General features: G+C 41.3%; 1 protein-coding gene across 2 annotated transcripts; it reads left to right on the forward strand.

Moving 5' to 3' along the window:
* Nucleotides 1-2962: 2962 nt before the first annotated feature.
* Nucleotides 2963-16126, forward strand: vegfa (vascular endothelial growth factor A). Of its 2 annotated transcripts, XM_022767888.1 has the most exons (8): nucleotides 2963-3623; nucleotides 5581-5623; nucleotides 6664-6860; nucleotides 7680-7756; nucleotides 9705-9737; nucleotides 12259-12333; nucleotides 13913-14056; nucleotides 14922-16126. In XM_022767888.1, exons 1-8 carry the CDS (start codon nucleotides 3570-3572, stop codon nucleotides 14941-14943), a joined length of 645 nt encoding a protein of 214 aa, XP_022623609.1. In that variant the 5' UTR covers nucleotides 2963-3569; the 3' UTR covers nucleotides 14944-16126. The 2 variants fall into 2 exon arrangements, with proteins under 2 accessions (XP_022623609.1, XP_022623619.1); XM_022767898.1 differs by lacking the exon at nucleotides 12259-12333 and having other exon boundaries at nucleotides 2966-3623.
* Nucleotides 16127-20398: the final 4272 nt, after the last annotated feature.

Raw genomic sequence — 20398 nt, forward strand, 5'->3', positions numbered from 1 at the left:
CATTTTTGGCATCTTTTAGATCCGTTTTGAAACATTACAGAACTGTTAGATGCAGAGCTGCAGGACCTCCAGCTCCTCAACAAGGTAACCACATCTTCTTTTACTGTGTCCTGCCATTGTGTGGAAAACTTCTTGTGCCGTCCTGACTTGAAATCAGACTGCGGTTGCTCATGGCATAATGGAAGAAGGCCAAAGATTCACTGACTCAAAGCGAGACTTTAGCTGCTTCGGTATCTTTCTCTATTTCAAAGAAAGCAGCTACTCGAGGGGTGTTCCCTGCAGTGTTACAGTGTTAAACCCCACTTGCCGTGTCCACAGCACAAACAGGAATCACCCTGATATCTGTTTACCACAATGACATTTACAAATGTGCGTCAATGTGCACGTCGATGCAGGGGAGGCTGTTTATTGTACCTTTGGGAAAGAACCATTTCATTAAAGTGTGTGTTTACATATCTGTGTGTGTGCGTTGTCAGCACAAACTAGGATGCACACACTCAACAGCACATACACACACACACACGTACTGTATCCACTGTAACCTTGCCCACTTGAGGGCACACAGAAAAACGCACACTCTCTGAGTCAGCAGAAACAGGAGCTTGGTGACACCGCTAATGAACCCAAGTGTTATTCTTCAATTAAACTACGGACAGGTACCGAGCCAACGCACTCCTCTCAGGACATGACAGCTGAACCCTTCTCCTCCTGAAAGCTCCCTTCCTCCTTATGTATCACTCACTCTGCCTCTCTTCTTTCCTGCTCCATCATGCCTCACTTCTCTCCACTGTGAAGTCTCATTGTCTCATTGGTTTTTTTCTGCCTCATTCCAATTATACGCACAGTAAGGTATGAGTCGTAGCAAGCAAGCCTAGCATGTCAGGCGCATAGCTGCCAACCTATGTCATTACATACTTATCAGCTCTTTCCACTTCCTCGGTGTCTATCAATCTGTCAGTGAGCTGGAGGTACAGTTCTCCTGCAGTGGCCTGTTGGTCCAGCAGAGGGCATCACCACTGTGTGGAGATGCCACTAGTATAAATGATATTATCCAGAAATATTAGACATAGCAACTCAAGGAGTATTGGAATTGCCAGGTTGTTAGATAAAAACATTTAATATTAGATTCGGTTCAGAGATGTTAAACTTGACTTCGCTGAAACAATGAGTCTGCAGGTTTTACACTCTCTTGAAGTCTCTTTTATTTTTGGTTTAAATTTTTCTACTTTTTGGGCTCTAATTTGAATCAGATGAAGAATGTGAGCCTTTACACTTGTTTCACTTAATGTCATTTTTGTTTTTGCCTTGAGGAAAGAGCTGAGTTTACCCACAAGCCGAGGGAAAAACAATAAAACACTCATTTCCCCTCATTAAACCAAATAAATTAAACACATACCAGTGGTGAAAAGGAGTACATTTCTTCAAGCAATGTCCACTTTTTGAGGTACTTGTACTTTACCTGAGTATTTCTACTTCATGCTACTTTATATTTTACATGTCTGGTGTTATTTCTAGTTACCTTTCAGATTTGATATGGTAAATGTATAATCAGGTTATAAAATATGATGCAAAGTTATATATCACACAGTTACCTATAGGAGGCAGTTCCATGTCAACCACCAACAACATTAAAGTAAGCTATTGTTTATATTTTAATGCATCGACAATAATAATCTAGTACCATAATAACATATCACTGACATGACCTATTATGTATTATAACTTCTATATGAACTTTTTATTGGACGACTTTTACTTGTAACAGTGTATTTGTATGGCCTTGTATTAGTCTTATATGGACGCCTTTTCCACCACTGACACGTGCACACTCAGTCACACGATGTTGGAGGGGGGAGGCTGTGTGTATAGGTTTATTGTCCTTCATAACATCCGTGCAGTCACTTCCTTCATCAATCAGCATCTTAGCATCACTCACAGTCCCTCACTCCCTTTTCCTCTCTATTCCCTCCTCTCCCGCGCCGTGATATCTCAGCTGTTGCTCGGAGAGAGAGAGAGAGAGAGAGAGAGAGAGAGAGAGAGAGACAGACAGAGAGACAGAGACAGAGAGAGCCTGTCCGGTGGTCAGTCTCCACCGGTTTCCACTGTAGGGACGAGGAGGAAGTCACGATGCACGAGAATCCACTACTTTCAAAAAGAAGTGTGTGCGTTCTGGCGCGCGCTGACCGGTCCGATGCGGTAACAGGCTCTTGACTTACGCAGCGCGGCGGATCACAGACTGCAACGTTGCCCGGCGCACGCACGCATACAGACATATAGTCTACGTGTACGGACACACACGCTCGCTTGGGGTTTCCTCTTTCATGGAAACGAAGGGGGTATCAGGAGCACAATCCTGAGTAGCCACAAGACTGGAAAATACTTACCCTAATATCACCAGGGCAAATGGAAATGAGAAGGTGGCGCTCACCTTATGAGTGAAAACACATCTGACCCATTTTAGATCTCACAACAACCAACATGCAGGATTGTTTAAAGCTAAAAACAAAAACAAAGAAAATCACACAAGAGGAACATCCAAGGTCATTTGTCTGTTATATTTGTGAGATACAATTTGCTTACAAAGAATTAGCCTGTTCAAAAAACTTAATTCACTACAGAAGTGAGGTCTGCATATAACCTAAACCCATACGATTGTGTCTATATTAATGTCCTTGATAGAAAAGATGCCATTTGTACCTGACATGTGAGGGATGAGAAATGGATTAAAAGCATTTACAGAGTGGATGATGTTTCATCCGGTTACATCTGTGTAAAATATCACAATATCGGGATGCCCCTTATTCTTTCCCCCTCAAATAAAGAAATAAAGAAATAAAAATAGAGTACTTCTGAACTCTGCGTTTAGTAGTCACATGAATAGGTTAGGTGAAACTTGGGAGAGAAAAAAAAAAAGACTTCAGGGCAACGCGCAGTGCTATCAGCCCATATAGACACACCTACCAATCCACGTCTCCAGACCGCGGGTGCTTGTTAATCGCCACCACTGAGCCACAGTATGAAGAGACGCAGACAGAGACAGAGGTGGGCTTTTTTGTCGTAACAACTTAAGTGCGCAGTGACAGAGGAATAAACCAGCCAGGGCAGATAGACAAAGTTTTGTGGGACGCGGTTTTCTTTTTCACTGAACGTCATCCTGGTCCATGGGTTCAAGTTGCACATAGGAGTAGGCTACAGGTTTCCAATGGACAGACACTTGGAGACGGCTGGCGCAACAAGCATGGGATTATTTTTGTAATGTGGATTGCTACTCCCTTGCAAGAAAATAAAGGTCTGCTGCGGAACAATGTGAGACGTTATGCGTCTTGGATTCTCGTGTTTCTGGATATCTTGAAAATCATTGGCAACAGTTGAGAAGTTATGCGCAAAGGATTGTACCCTCCAACCCCGGGACCAACATGGATTTGCCGTTACAACCCTCTGCCCCTTATTTAGAGAAGTTTTAGCCGGTCCACTTGTGTTGTTGTAAACTTCATGTTTGAGAACAAATCGCCACATTGGCCTCTTGGATTTTAAAGCGTCGCCTGCCTTTGGATTGGATTTCCAACACCATGAACTTTATTGACAGTTTGACACTATTATTTTTGACGCTGTCAGCTGTCAAGGTGAGTCGTATGTCCCAGAAAGCGAACTGGACCGAAAAGAAAGAAACACCAATCGACCTTCTATTTGCGACATGTAGTTACTGGTCATTAATGTGTAGCTCGCCCTTGCCTTTGCTCTGGCTAGGTCATCGCTCATGTTTGAACAAGCTGAAATGTTTCGTGGCTTTGGGGAGATTTAAACAGCCATTACGCAGAGCCGACACTATATAAACCAAAACCACACACTCGTGGGTGGTGTGTTTTTTGTGTTGCAAATGTGGCATGAGAGGTGATTTTGGAATGAATGTTGTGAGGTTTGACGCTAGGTGATTGCAGGCCTGCTCTAAAACCACCTTGGAGATATTATTACGCTTTAAAGGCGCAGTGGCTCCGTTCTGAATTAGGACATGTGAGCAGGTTCACTCCTGGCACCGAGGCGACCCTCATGGTTAGCCCGCTTCAGTGAGAAGAAGCACAGCTTTTCACACTGAAATTTAACACTCGGATCCAGAACAAGATATGCATTACTCCACAGATGAATCAGGTCGACTGGGGAATTTTAATGGCTGCTTGAGAGCGCACTGTAAATCGTGTTCCATATAATCATTAATCAAGCGCAGCGTGTCCAAGGAGGCTTTGAGCAAAGGTTTCAAGGTGAAAAAATAAAGCAGCTCACCGCTTCAGACGCAGGCTGCAGTGGCATATTTTTCAACATGACTGGACTAAAAGTGATTTCTAGCATGAGCTTGCCACTTCAGATCAAGCAAATATGTTATATGTTGCTCCCCTCTCCAGCATCCCATCCGAATTTAATGAGGTTTACCCCCCTCCACGGTCTAACAAAGTGTTTATTTAACTAACTGGTTGATCTCATGACAGCTAATCCACCCAATCAACGCTGAACAGTATCAGGATGCTGCCTCGACTGCTCATTGCCAGTCAGTCTATCATCACGCGGTTTAGGGGCCGGTGTTCGCAGCTTGACACCCGTCCATTAATAATACAGTATATAGTGTTTTGGAGCGCTGGGGTCCCTCAGCCCTCAAGGCTGGACCCTCTCACGCCACCAGAAGGGGGTGGAGCCTCCGAACAACCAGAACTTTTTTTTTTTTTTCAATTTAGGAATGGAAAAGAGTTTCCTCGCTTTCCTCACAAGGCCGACTCACTCAATACATGCCGGTGCTACGGGACCGGGTCTCACGCAATATTGGCGAGATATTGCACGACTTGCACGCGCGTGTATATGAAAAAGGGAGGGAGAGGCATTGTGAGAGAAGGGGGCGCGCTGTGTTGTGCGAGTGTGTGTGTGTGTGTGTGTGTGTGTGCGCGCGCAGTAAGGCGACAGAGAGTTGTGCGTAATGAACGCACGGATGGAAAGTTGCCAAAATCCTTTGTGGTCCGGTGTGGTGACAGCTACCCCCTGTGAGGGAAAGTAGCAGGCTGAAATTCTTACCGGTTTTAATGGCAACACTTATTAATCCGTGTTGCCTGGAGGCAGCGGGGCACACATTATAAGTCTGGTAACTGAAACAAAAGCGACACAGTAACTCAGACAGTTTTTGAAGTTTTGCCACGTAGCAGAATTGAGGTCGACTTGTTTGGCTCCGTGAACCTCTGGTCAAATATTTGGCCATATAAGGCCTTACACACAACACATGCAAGGCTATATAGTAACTACCATACAGGCAACATAAGGAATCCTATTCTGAGATAAGTTCTTTCAAAACGCGTTTACTTGTTTATAGAAGACACAGTTTCAACATCTGACTCTCACTGCCCCATACTCTGAGTTTAGGCCGGTCTAAGATAAGATACATAATGTGCTTTTTTCATATTCTGGCAGTGGTCAACAGAAAATGTCAAAATGCAAATACATTTTTTGCGCAACTGTGGATAAGTAAAGGGCATGGGCGACATTTCTCTGGGCTCTTGCACAATGTACTGTAACTAACAGATTGCCTTTTTTCCCCCCTCGCAGAGTGCCCACATACCGAAGGAAACAGAGAGAGGTCCACATGACGGTAGGTGTCCCACAGGGCACCGTGGGAATACAGTCTGCACTGGGCTCCCTGGCTGGCACACAGCCAAACAGTGGGCTGGTTTGAGGTTCACCTTGACATTAAAAAGGGAAATTATCGCCTCCTGGTGGACAACTTTGTAATTTGACCCCGTCCAAATCTGCCCCCCCACCCCCTCCCCCCTCCAACCTCTCACTTTTTGCTAAATGAGAGCAGTTTCACCCCTAAACCTCAACACTTGGACGTGTTCATCTTGTGCAGCATTCCTCCTTGTTTGAGGTTAAGCGGGGGAAATGTTATGGTGACCAGACTCTGTTATAGAGCGGAATTTCACCCTCTTGGCTCACTATTTCATTTTGCACAATCGCAGCGTTGCTCAATCTAATTTGGACAATCAGAAGCTGAACTTTATGATATTGTTCAGGCCCACCATGTTTGGTTTGGCTTCCCAGAGGGCTGTCAGGCCGGGGTTGTGTTGGGTTCACTAATGTTCCGAGTGATATTTTGGAGGTGTTGTCTGTCTGTGTGCTAATATCTTTCTCAAGAGCAGAACTCCTGCAAAGACTGAGAGAGGGGGGAAGTAGACTGAAGGTGAAACAGGCTGTTATTGTAGAGCAGTAGATGAATCACTGAGCTGAACCACAATGGGGCAGAAGAAAGGCTATAAAAATGGGGTGACAGTCGAGTCCAGCAATGATTTGGTGCAGCAGATGGGGTCAAAATAGATATTTAGACTGATAGAGTGCTTATTAATCGCAATAGGAAATTGCATAAGCAGGTAAGTCTCTATTTACTTGTATAAAACCAAGGTTACCAAGTGCTTCTTAATGGAACAATAGAAATAAAACATGTGTGTGCATGTATGTGTGTGTTTCATCTCCTTCACTTTGACTCCCTTGAGAGGCTGCCAGTGTTTTTTTTTATTCTAGTCTCCTTGTAGTTGTCTGTTATTGTTACGGCACAGTAGTATTCAGGAGTCAGTGGTTTAGTCTAGAGCTGCTCTGCCATTTTATAACCATGCACACTGTGACTCTGTCTCCCAGTGATCCCTTTAATGGAGGTGTACAACAAGAGTTTGTGCCAGCCTCGGGAGCTGCTGGTGGAGATTCTGCAGGAGTACCCGGAGGAGGTGGAGCACATCTTCATACCGTCCTGCGTGGTGCTGACGCGCTGCGCCGGTTGCTGCAATGACGAGATGCTGCAGTGCATGCCAACATCCAGCTATAACATTACAATGGAGGTCAGCGGCGTTATTTACAACAGCAATACTTTGGGTGTTTTGTGCAGAAGGGTTCACAGGGGGTGTGGGTGGGGGGGGTGCCCTCTTTGCTTTTATCTTCTACAGTCAGGATGTGCCTGTGCCTGAAGTGAACACTGTATTACTTTTATTTTTGCCCAAATATGACAGCAGAGGGGCACATCGGCTGCTTTAGTGTCCCGCCGTTTGGCCCGGATCCACTTCAGCCCATCCAAGTGGCGGTGTGGCCGTCGTGGCATTTGGGCTGAAATGAAGGTGGTGCCCCTTTTTAAATTTAAACATCGGCCCCTTGAAGGGAACTATTTGCTCTTGATTCGAGTAAAGACTTGTACTGAAGGGTGACGATCTTTTTGAGCTTTGCGTCTATTGTCCCTGGTTACTGTTCCGTCCGATGCCCTATGACTTCACAACGGCCTGTTAAACATTTCAATTTTAACATCTTGAGTCTTATAGTCCTGTTTTTGTCTTAAATCTCCCCACTCATGACAAACTAAAGTAGACGTTTCCAGCTGGTCAACAGTTGGCACCTTTCAGCTCTTGATTGGCTGAAGTCCCCTGAACCATCCAATCATCCGAGGGGCAGGGTTGGAAACCACAGAGCTTTTTCCGAAACAACACAGTGACCTTACTGTTGGTCCTTTTGTTGATCCTTGAGTCCATTTATATCTGCTTTTGCCTATTCTGGAAAATGTTGGGGTTGTAACTAACAACACAAAGGACCTGTAAAATATGTAGAAACACTATAAATCCACATGTATTTTATTCAACTCTGTAACAGTTTCTCTTCTTCTTCTCTTACAGATTAAAAGAATAAAACCACAAAAGCAACAAAATGATATTTTCATGAGTTTTACAGAACACAGCGCATGTGAGTGTAGGTAAGAAACCTTGAACACACACTGGAACACACACAACACCACTGAAACACAAAACCACTGTACTATTGTGCAGCAGAGCAGAGGTCGACCAAACGCATCATGTGAAGTTATTGTTTTCACTTTGCCTCCGACACATTTAACAGATACACATCAGGTAGATTCATATCTTATCTTTGCTTCTTTCACTTCTTTGATCTTAATAAAAAACCCGTGACAGTGTAAAACATTACACATCATTTATCCTCATTCCCTTACATTGCTCAGGTAAAGGAAATACATTTGTGTTCCTTCAGGTCATTCCTGGAGCAACATCAGCTTGATAGCTTTAGTTACTGATCTCTGAGGTTAGCGCTGTGTCAGTGTCATCTCTGTACCCTCCAGTCGCAGTCAGGTGACGTCTCCTGCTGTTCAGTGACCACACATTTACATCTTATGACGCACTTTGTTACTCTTTACTTTATTTTCCGAGGCAGATAAAGTTGTTGTTTTTTTTAAATCCAATCTATTAAAGCCTGTCTTTTATTAAAAGACATATTTGATCTGTGTGACGTTAATGGGTAAACTGTGACACAGAAGCACGGGACATGCATCATCCTCCCGCATTTAAGGGAAATTTAATGAGCAAACAAATATTGTAGGGAGCACTGTTGGCTGAGAGTCAAGCTCTCTGGTCATTTTATGCCTCTTTTCTGAGATACAAAGTCGAAAGTAAGTTGTTAAGTTAGTCTCCCTGCACTCAGTGAGGCTGCCCCCGTCTATCTGTAGAAAGCTATTAAGAAATGTCACTGAACTTTATGCTGTACTGCTGACTGCAATCTCTGATGACTCCATATTTTTTTTGTAAAACCATTTAGATGGTGCGATAAACTTTTAGGGCAGCTTTATAAAAATAGAGGTTGTACTCAATCTATTTAGTATTTGTAAACTATATTTTTAAGAAAATGCTATATAGACGTTAAGTGCGACTAACAGTTCATTAAGTCACTGTTAAAATGTTACATCTTTCCAAATAGTCAGAAAAAACAATATGTAACCTGGTGTAAAGTAAACTACACTCAATTATACATTTTTAGGTATTTTTATTATTTCCATTTTATGCTACTATTGCTATAAGCAGTAACCTTATACAGTCGTGACGCAGCTGTAGGAGAGTAAACAGTGAGCTGACATCAATGAGATAAAATTTCAGACAGTAACCCTGAATCCCGCATGTAAGCAATATGGAATTCAGCACGCGAATGGCAGACGCTGCACGAACAATAACAACTACTATATAATAGCATGAATTTGCCTTCATGAAAATCTTAAGGATTAAACCTGTATCAGTAACAATAATCCAATTCAACATTCTTTGATTTTTGATAGCCAGAAGGTCTTCTGATAATTTACACATACATGCACGCACACATTTACCTTCATGCTTTAGTTATTGTATAAAGCTCTCAAATAGAAACTTGGCAAGGTGTCTGTGGCCTTCTTAAATGAAACGCTGTTTCCCAACAGATTTGGCTAACTGCTGTCTCGGGAGTGTGCTAGCAGATTTATTGCTCCACACTGTTATCAGCAAGAGTTGTCACATGGACAAGTAATGAAACAAACCGGACAACCTGCTATTGTAGTTATATGTGTGTGTGTGTGTGTGTGCGTGTGCGTGTGCGTGTGTGTGTGTGTGTGTCCATCAGTTAACACACCCCTTTGTGTGTACACTGCATTATTTCCTAACAAATCTGGTTCATTTACCGAGGCCAGGCATTTGAAAGTGAAAGCCAGGTTTATCATAGTTTCTGGTAAAGGACGCTGACGTAACACGATTTGAAAAGATTGATGTGAGCCCACCCATGCTGATAATGAGCCTTCTGGTCTCTAATGATCTTGATATGTATCTGTTTACCAGGAAACAATGGTAGGCTGCGATCTAATGTCATTTTGTTTTGTTCCTGCGTTTCAGGTTAAAGAAAGAAGTGAGAGAACAGAAAGAAAAGTGAGTACAGCGCTCTTTCTGCATGAAGATTGGGTTTTTTGGGGGAAACAATGGGGATTTGAGATTTGATCTTTTTTCAGTGTTGCTCTGCAAACAAACTCTCAGCCGTCTGCAACTCTCAGCCTTTCTGGCATTATCCCATATGCTCTTTCACACTTAATTGATCTGTTATTTTCTCCCCCCTCTGTCTCTCCATTTTCTTTCACACACTCAAACACACAGAAAAAGAATACTCCACAACGATAATATTTCATTAAAACCCCAGCAGACAGGCTGCTACATGAGACCATGTTATGCTGAGATTAGCATGCAGCTCTCAGGTGATAAAAACAGGGAATACCAGCTTAATCCAGTCAGGTGAATGAGTGACACTCGATGGGGTCATTGCCCTCTCTAGTCCTGTCCTTTACACCATCCTCCTCTTTTCTATCACATCTTTACATTCCTCTCCTCTCTTCTTTACTGTTTACATCCCACTTAACTTCTGTTACTCCTGTTCCTGGCTGCTGTGATATAGATAACAGTGTTTTTGAGGAGCTTTTAAACTTTTGTGTTTTATGATCCATGCTTAAGTTATCTTCCCTTCTCATGCAACAGAAGTCAGTGTGCTAAGAGTAATAAAACTCTTTAATCCTCTTTCTGTGACCGATCGTTAATATCTTTCCATTGCAGGATGGTCGTTGGTCGTATTTTGGTTTTATGTCAGGTTGTCTGTCATATAGATAAGGGTTACCTCTGAGGCCTCCTCTTTAACCTTGTCATAACTGTTTATGAGTCCAGCATTGATGGCGTGCTGCTACAAAGTGATGGTCTTAGGGTCGTTCAACTCCTGTTTCTGATGCTTTCATACTTCCATGTTAGTTTTAATGCTGGCTGCTGACTTCTACCATGGGGTCTGCTGTTCTGTTAGGGTGAGTCACCCCGCTGAGGTTGTGAAACCAGTTAACTGTCAACTTCCACAGTGAAACTGATTTTTGAACAACAACAAAGAGGAAATTCTTTAATTTTATAGCATGTCAGCTTCATCCTCTTCCTTACAGATTGGGGACGTATTTATTACTGAATCCCAGCTGGGTCTGATCTAGCCCTGTTTGTGAGCCCATTTCATTATCATGAAATTTGGTTTATGACCCAATACTTGCAACCGTACATTGTGCTTAGTGCTAATTAGCTAATGCTAGCATGCTAACACTAAGATGGTGAACATGGTAAACATTATACCTGCTAAGCATCAACATGTCAGCACTGTCATTGTGACCATGTTAGCAATTAGCTCAAAACACTGCTGTGCCTACATACAACTTCACAGCGCAGCTAGCATGGCTTTAGACTCAGTCTTTTTTTTACCTGGTATCCACTGCACAAAATATTTAAATTCAATATTTCCATAGACTCAACTGGCAACTTCCATGGTTTATGCAGAAAACTTACTGTAGCTTACAGTGAAGTAGAAAAGGAGCTCTCCTTTCCTAGTTCACGTCGTCACGGCATCACCATCTGTGGTAATATTGGTTTTAAACACAAATTTTTCCTCACAAAAACATTTCATCGTTCCTCACAGAAAGCAGGTATCTATGAGATCAGGAAAACACATTTAAAGACGTAGCCTGCCGCTCGATAACAGGTAAAAAGAAAACTGGAAAGGCTGTGTGACCAGATAACAGAGTAACATATGGAGTGCTGAGGTATCAGCATTGATGTACTGCAAATACCATCAATGACAATAGAAAAATCTGATTCAATTTGATTATAGTTTATTACATACAGCTAAAACATGAACTCATCTTGCATTTGAACACACAGACAGATATTTTAATCCAGCCTACACCTGTGAAGATCCAGGAGTATATTCATAAACATACACCCGTTTGCTCTCATTGTGCCGCGGTCTGAAAAACATTGAATCAGCCATAAAGCGCTGACCCAGATAGAGTGAAAGATGCAGTTTTGGTGACGTTTATTGTCCCCAATCCAAGTGGGAAATTTCAGAATAACTGCCAGAGCCAATCCTCAGACTATGAATCTCTTTCACACGCCGCTGAGTCATTGTACTGTTTTACAAAAATGGAACATTTGATATTCATCACATTCACAAACTACAGGATGTGAGGAACCCATGTACAGTAAGGTGCATTACTGCGGGAGTGTCTTCACAAATAAGGACAATGGTTGCTTCAGCTTTTAAAAAGTTGGTTGCGTCATTATTATTTATTTATTTATTTTTGTCTTTCTTTCTTTAAACTCATATCCTCCCTCAATGAAAACATTGAGATACAAACATTCATGTTAACACTGCCTGATGCCTTTCTCATAATGTGACAATTTATTATCCCGAACAAGTCAATCAGTAACAATAATCTAATTAAACAATAACCTGTTTTCAAATACTGATTTATTTTTCTTTGTTTTTTTTTGGCTCTTGCATTTACAGAAATCAAAACACAGAGGCTAACACATCAGTCCATCTCTCTCCTCAGTCTCTCAGGCATCAATCTGCATTGTTGTCCTCTTTCTCTTGCAGAAAATCCCGGAAAGGCAAGGGTAAAGGCCAAAAGAGAAAACGAAAGAAAAACCGTGACAAAACAATTCACGATGCGTATGTCAGCTCCGCCTTCTCCACCTACTTGCACCTGAGTGTTGCTCTTCTCATAATTAAGCTCATTTGGGAGGAGCTCCTTTGTCCGTTTTAATTTGCCCGTTAACCTCTTAATTTGCCCGTTAGCCATTATCAATTAGCATGTTGCTTCCGCGCATTGTCCTAACTTTGTCTCATCAGTCATGTCCTACATACTCAGAACACCAGTTTCTAAGCTGCCCTGTTTGCTAACATGTTTTGCTAACTTAGCTTTAGCAAAACTTTACATAACAGCGATACAGCAGACTTGCTAGCCATATCCCGCGAGAAGTGAACCATAACCCATTTCCCCTCCATCTAATCTCCTCCCAGCCTAACCAGCACAATCTTCAAAAGAAAGTCACTTCTTATGAGACTGGAACGATGGTTGGGATGAGATACAGCAGTGTATCATGAAAACAGTAGAAACCTGAGGTACAAGTTGCTCCTAACATCTCGTCACGTCGCTAGTATCATGATTGATAATGGACATGTTTAAAGAGGCTGCAATAAACAGATCTTGGGTCGGCTGTTAGCTGTAACTTGAACCTTCTACTGAAACAGATCACGGCTCCACCATCATGGCTTTGCAAAGGCCGGCTCATACTGTTCTGGTATCTGTGCTGGGATCACCAGGATTGTAATCACGGTCCTGTGCTCAGTGTTGAGTCTGTGCTGCTTTGCTGTGTCTCGTACCCGTCTCCTTTGCACTCTTTGTTCTTTTCATCTTTACAAACAGGTTTTGCTGTCCCGTGCATTATGCTGGTACTTTTTATGCAATGTGGAGATAAGTGATGGCTATCTATTGCCTTTTTTTCTGTTTTTTTTTTGTTAGGGGGGATTTGTAAACCAGCAAATTGTTAAGCAAGCACTGTTTTTGTGTCTTTCTTTGCCTGCTTTTGTCTCTGAACTCGCACAAAAGCACCCATATTTTATTCAAAAAATAATATAATGATGATCTCTTGTTTCTTCAATGCTCATACTGTGACAGAATACATGTATGTGTGTTCTTTTGTAATTTGTATATTGAGATGTCAATATATCTGAGCCTTCATCTGTCCATTTTCAGCCTCTGTTCTGCATCTAATGTCTCTCTGTGGGAAACACAATTTTCGGTTTTCACTCAATAAAATGAAACCTTTCTTAACGGAGAACCAAGCAGACCCTTGAGTCTTCTTTATTAAGAGTTGAACAATTGTAATAGTGAGAGCAAGAGGTGTAATGTCATTGACCTGCGGTCTAAAGCCAACTTGTGTCATTTTGTGTTGCATGATCCGGTCCAGAGCTTTGCTCACTGCATGTCTAACACATACAAGGCATTTGTGAGCGGTCCAATCAATGAGGGAGGGCTTGGGGGGCGTGGGTGAGGGAAATTTACTGCTTGAATATTTGCCTGCAATGCTACCCAACTGTCACATGCAGAACAACTTTTCAGGCATTGGCTTGGAAGAGCAAAGCGGAGCATATCAAAGGGTTGGCCTAAGGGTGACCTGTCTTGGTTATAGTACACTGTGATAATCTGCCTCTCCCCATCTCTGTCTGTCTGTCTTTCTGTGTCCAGTGTTTGTGAGCCATGTTGTGATCACTGCTCAGAGAGGAGAAAGCGTTTGTTCGTGCAGGATCCTGCAACCTGTCGGTGCTCCTGCAAACACACAGACGAATACTGTAAAGAACGCCAGCTAGAGCTCAACGAGAGGACCTGCAAGTAAGTGTCGCCGGTGAAAAAACTGAAGTCAAACGAGAAGTTCAGGGTTCTGTCCAAGGAGTTCAAAATCAAAGAACACACATTAAAACACATTGTCTAGACGGAGATGGTAATTTTTTGGAAAACATATAATATTTCCTGTAAATTTCTTTCATATATCAATTTTTAAACCAATAGTTCCACATTTTGGAAGATGTGCTTCTTTGTTTTGTTTTTTTTTTTTTGTTGTATGTTTTTTGCCGAATTAGAAGAGAGGATTGACACCACTCTTGTGTGTGTTTGATAAAAATATGTAGCTGGAGCCAACGGCCGATTAGCTTAGCTTAAAGCAACAAATGCGATGTGACAATGTGAAAGAAGTCGCTCATAGTCAAGAACCTAACGTATCATCACCTGAATCTGCAACTCCCCCGTATTACTCACTGTCCGGACCGCAACTTTAACTTTTTGGTTCATGGCATCGTTTTCAGTCTGAGCAGACAGCTGTTGAGTGTAAAAAAAGCTTTGAAAAACCAACCGCACACTACCTACTCAGCACCAAACGGCAGACAGACATTGTTAGCAAACAGCTGGTGAACATAGTGGAGCATTTAGCAGCTAAACAGCCAGATGTTTCCCTCAGGAGTTGATGGAGAGCAGTAAAATATTGGATTTACATTCATCAGATGACCAGAAACACAACTCCAAATGAACGATTATGTTGCTCCAGAGCTGCTGGATGTTCTTCGATGGCCACCCACAGTCTAGGGTCACCACTGGTTGTGAATTTAGCTCTTTATGTCTATGTGTGTGTTTGTATTGTGTCTGAGAAAAGGACGCAACAGTACAAATCTTCTGCTTTTTTCTTCATTTCTTTCTTGTTTAGATGTGACAAGCCAAGAAGATGAGAGAGGTGGGAGCACCAGATGTACAAGATGAAGGAATATTCTAAAGATATTTCACAGCACAGCACTTTGACCTTTGAACCGTAAGCTCTTCTTTTCTGTGGAAAGCATTCCCCTTGGACTGGCTGAGAGAGAACAAAAAGAAAGACTGAACTGAAGTTTCCTCCCACTGTATATCTGTGTGTATATAGACCATGATAAAAAGAAAAAGAGTACAGAATTGTTATGCTGCTACAGAAACAAATAACTAAACCTATCATTTGACAAAACGCAAATATCCGCCAAGTGGTTTTGCATTTCTAACAGGCTTGCAATGCAGGTGTAGTCTTGTTGTCAATTCATTGTATGCAATTACTTCACTGGATATGAGTCTACTGTGGTTGTGTGTCAATCAAAAGTTGCAAAACCTCTCAATCTAAGATATATTTAACTGCTAAAACAGCGGGTGAGGCCGAAGAAGACATGGGTGCGCCCTCCTTTCAAAAGTGACGGATGGATTTTTGTCGGCCGATGTCTACTTTCGCTTTGGACTAAAACAGGAGGACACTGGGACAGCTGATGGAAACCTTGAATCTGTGTCTTCATGATATCGCTTCCCTCCCTCAGAGGACATTGCAGGGCTGACATGGACATACACAATGTTTTCACTATTGTGATCAGCTTGCAGGAGAAGAGACTCTGGAGTGCCATATACTTTTAAAGGGATACTGGTCATCAATAATAGCATTTAATGTTTTGCTATGTCCTACATGAAAACCACTGAAAACATCCTATACTGTAGTTTGATTCCATTTGAAAAACTGTGCCTCACAAAAATGTACTGAGAAATCTTTCGAGTGCTTTTTAAATTATTTTTGTTTCATTTTTCAGGAGAGGGGATTGTCAAAGTAGTTGTGTTAGTTGTTGAGCTCAATACAGAATCCATTGATTGCATATCTTCTTCTCTGAACTTGTACATACTTAATATCCCTTTATGCCATAGTCCACTCTAGATAATTTATAATGTTATAGAGTATTTTTCAGTATTCAGTCTTCTACCCATATTTAATTTGGTCTATTTATATATGCAGTGTTATGTACCTGTGGCTGTCCCACCCCCCACCCCCCAATGTGTAAGGTCACTGATGGCTACTCGCAGCATGGACACTCTCTGTGCTTTTCTACGAAAAAAAAAAAAAAAAAAAAATCAAAAATGATTTGTTAACATTCCCTAGATGAATCGCTTGTATTGATGTGCTAATGACATCTCTGGATTTTCAACCCCTCTTATCTAAGGGTGTGGGTGCTGTGTAGAGTTTTTAACGTTTCTGTGCGTTTGTGTCCGTGTGTGTGTATGAATGTGCGTCCATGTGCATTAGCCAATGTGCACATCTGCGTGTAGGTGTTAGTAAGTTGTATTTAAGTATTTAAGTATGTAGCGGACCTGTGTTTTGTCCGTCCTGCAAGATGCAAATACAAATAAACTACTGCTAGCAGCTCAGTATACACTACCACAACACCACCACAGTTTTAAATTTTAAAACAACCTGCCATCAGTCTTAGAGCCCTCGTTATTAGTTCTCTTTGTCTCTTCTTCTCTATTAACATGTTTTCTGTGTCTATGTAAAACAGTAAAGCATATTTATTTTCAAATTATATTGTTTTTATATAAAATAAGGAAAAGGTTGCTGTGTTGTGAATGCTGTGTTTTCAAGAGATTTAATTAGGCAACATGAGTTTCCATGTTTTTGTGCGGCAAGCTGATACTCACGCATTTAATAAGAACCCCTGCAGAATGTAATCTGAGCGGAAAATAGAACGGCAAAATAAGAAATTCCTGCACTCTTTTCATGACAGACAGACCGAGATTCATCCTTATGAATAAAATGGCACTTTGAAGCAGTGTGCAGTAATTTCATCTGTTAAATCGAACTCTAGACAGCCATTTAGGAGTGGTGGAGGAACTGTGTGTCATCACAAAAAAGGAAGCTAAAATATTTTTCAATGGCCACAGGATTATGTAATAGCAAATAACAGAAGTTAACTGTGTTTGTGGTTAAGTTTTCATAATGGTTAACAAAGAAAACAAAGATTTCTTCATGTGATTGAAATGTTTTCCTGCACAGTTATTAAGTTAAGCACACAGACTTCCCCTCCCCATTGGAAGACTGGATTTAAAATTAAATTTAAAAAATTAATTGTTTTTATGTATAAACCTTAAGATCAAGTTGAAAATAGTTATTTTGCTCTTAGTAAGACTCAAGTAACGGCTTGGGGTGGTTAAAGTTAGGATAAAAATATGGGTTGGACCATCTCTGCCCATAATTGCATAAGAACATATAATTCTATCCACATTGAATGCTCATTAACCTGGCGCTGATGCAGAGCAAAAAAACAAAAAAACACATATTTGCTGCAGTGAGAAGTTGAATCTGGCTAAACTTTTGCCATAATACAATGCAACATCATCTCGGCCAATCGAATACATGAAAGCTCAAATTTCTAGTAGATCACTTTGTAACATGAACAGGCTGATTCTACCATTTTCTTACAATTTAAAAATAGAGAACGTTGTGATTGTCACAGTAATGTCAAGACAGTGTAAAATCCTCAGAGTTATATAATATTGCACAGTGCTTTGGCATCTGAGAAGACTTCAAACTCATACCTCTCGATTCATATTTAACTGGCTCACTCGTACCTGAAACAACACAGCTTCCCTCCAAATCTGCTCTTGGCATTTGTTCATTACACAAACAAATCCTGAACGACAACATTTAAGAGGTAATTTTGTAGGTGATCATTCAGCTAGACTTACTGAGGCGATCTCTACTTCATCATCAAGAAACAATGCAACTTGGTTGTCAAAACGACTGGAAAGACAGTTCTGGTTTGACTGCAGAGTTAGGCTAACACCTCCACTGGCCCTTTTCCACCACAATAACTTTTCCAGGAATCTAATAACCTTTTAAAGAATTCGGAAACATTACCTGGAACAAAGGTCCCTGGAACATGTTTCCAATTATGGTTCATGGGCTGTTCTTCCTGTACCTCACTAAACCTGTTTTTTCTACTCTCCTTTTATTGGTTAAGAAATTCTCACTTTTTGGGCATGTTGCTGGAGTTTTGACACTGCAAACTTGATATCTGTAGCCTCCCAATGAAAATTTTTCCGTTCCGCTTTACCAGATTATCATGTCACCTGTCCCCCTTATCCGCCAGGATAGACAAAGAGCAGTTTCAGCTACTAGAGAATGGGATTAGTGAGTTGTTCAGTGACACTTCAGTAGTAGTTGATCTCTAGGCCCCTGGACCAAATCTAACCCGTATGAATGTAGATTAAGTGGAGGGTTTTTGGATCTTTGGCCATGTTTGTTTTGAAACTCGCTTCATCTTAACCCCATTGCTTGCTACTTCCCGTTGGATTAGCTCCTGCACGGCGCTAATGCTCTGCTCTGCTCTCCCTGACTCATGCTCTTTCTGTGCATACCTAAATATAAAGCACACCATATAATCCCTGAAAATTGTGGGGCCCCCTTCACTGGGTAAAACACCCCAAAGAATGTCATAAACCATCTAATCTGTGATTTACCAGGAACCCAGAACTCAGCAAGCTAGCTAGCTGCCTGTCTAGCCCAACTGTGTTGATTTAACATCAGTTTGGACTGTTTGGCTTGTTTTAATGTGATACTTAATGGGCAGTATTATAAATAAAAAAAATTGATAAGGAGGTTTTAAGACAAGCAGTGTATCATTTTAGTTTAATTGATGACAAAAGAAAATTAAGTTGCCTTGCACCAACTTTAAAAAAAGGGAGGAGTTTTATCCTGTAGCTCGCCTGATTGTTATTTCTCTAAACACATAGTGTGATTCATCAAGCCCAGAGAATGCCTGAGTGTTTTAATGGGAGACTAAAAAGCACATTAATCCTCATTTTATGTAACCTTTAAAACATATTCTGACCCTTTCAGGCTAAAGAGAGAAAACCTTGCATCAGACCTAAATCTGTTTACACAGTCACATTATGGGGACTTGTGGTCCTTATGGGGACAAAAAGCAAGTCCCCATAATGCAAGTCATAAAATGTCAATGTGAATGTTTTAAGGTTAGGTTTGGGTTAGACTAAGTGTGTAGGCTACTTTACATTCACTTTCCTTTCAATTCTAGTTTAGAAATCGTCTTATCTCTTGTACACTCCCATTTGGACATAGGACCATTTCTTGTCACATAAAGTGTAATAGATTATTAAGGAGGAGGAAATAACATGGTTCAGGTTTTATCTGAGCCTGCGTCCTTATCAGGCAAAAGTTTAATGTAAAAGAGTTGAATGTGATCTGAATCTAATCTCACGTGCCTTTTTCTGGTGATGCAACTCTGCTTCACGTCACTTACAAGTCATTGCAAAATGAGAGTGACTAACACAACTTCTAAAGCACATGATAGTTCAGGCCATGATACACACATAGCTTAGGATAACATCTCTCTCTCAAATTAAATCGAAGGCAACTGGACTTGTATTTGTCTGTGGAAGACGTTTCGCCTCTTATCCAAACGTCTTCCACAAACAAATACAACCCCAGTTGCCTTCGATTTAATTTGAGAGAGAGATAACTATGACCTGGACGAATGAGAACATTCACAGACTTAGGATAACATGTTCAGCAACCGCCAATCAAGAGATTTGGATGCAGATGCTCCCCTGACAACAGCTATTATTGACACCAAGGAAACACAAATATAACACCTGTTTTGTTTTGTTTTTAAATAACTGGTTTTAGACTATGATGACTTCTCATCACACAGGATCCAATTGTGTTAGACACGTAACATCCCAAGTAAATGACACAGAAGAACAGCAGATACTATATGTAGGTTGTCAGGTCAATTTGAGATCTGACCCCTGAAGTAATTTTGCAATTTGAAAGACACAGCAGCCGTTATAATGATATGAGGTATACTACCAACAATTAGAACAATGAGACCCAGGTTGTGAAAAATGAAACCTTTAAACCTGCATCAACTAATTCTTGGTCACTTGGAGGCAGTGGAAATAAGCTGTAAACACAACATTCATATATTGTCTTTTGTTAAGTTGAGATGGCAGGGCAGATAGTGTACAGTGGCCTTTTCACTTGAAGTAGCTGCTTAACTGACAGTGATGAGAGTGAACCAAAATGGTAAAGTTGCAAGCTGTAAAACCAAAACAATGAGCTGAAAGATGCTAAAATACTCCATGATGGAGGCTATACCTAGAAACTAGAATTACCTTACTGCCTCGCAGTTGTATGCGTCCGCCACTCAGTCAACTTGCAGTTTACATCAATGTCTCTATACTGTATCTAGTAAAGACTTTAAGTTGTAGCCAGTACAGTAGATGCATCAATTATGGATGTTGCTGCAAAGAAGCTACAAATTCTACAGCGTGGATACTTCACACACATCTTCAACCTAAATTCTAATCAGTTCATCGAAGTGAACA

Source organism: Seriola dumerili, unplaced genomic scaffold (genome assembly GCF_002260705.1).
Source record: "Seriola dumerili isolate Sdu_G_001 unplaced genomic scaffold, Sdu_1.0 BDQW01000025.1, whole genome shotgun sequence".
Lineage (NCBI taxonomy): Eukaryota > Metazoa > Chordata > Actinopteri > Carangiformes > Carangidae > Seriola > Seriola dumerili.

Bases quoted from the DNA above. Each gene is read 5' to 3' on its own strand.
- vegfa (XM_022767888.1), top strand. From the start codon at position 3,570: ATGAACTTTATTGACAGTTTGACACTATTATTTTTGACGCTGTCAGCT. The intron at 5,624-6,663 runs GTAGGTGTCCCA...TCTGTCTCCCAG, and splicing joins AGAGAGAGGTCCACATGACG to TGATCCCTTTAATGGAGGTG. The intron at 14,057-14,921 runs GTAAGTGTCGCC...TTTCTTGTTTAG, and splicing joins CTCAACGAGAGGACCTGCAA to ATGTGACAAGCCAAGAAGAT.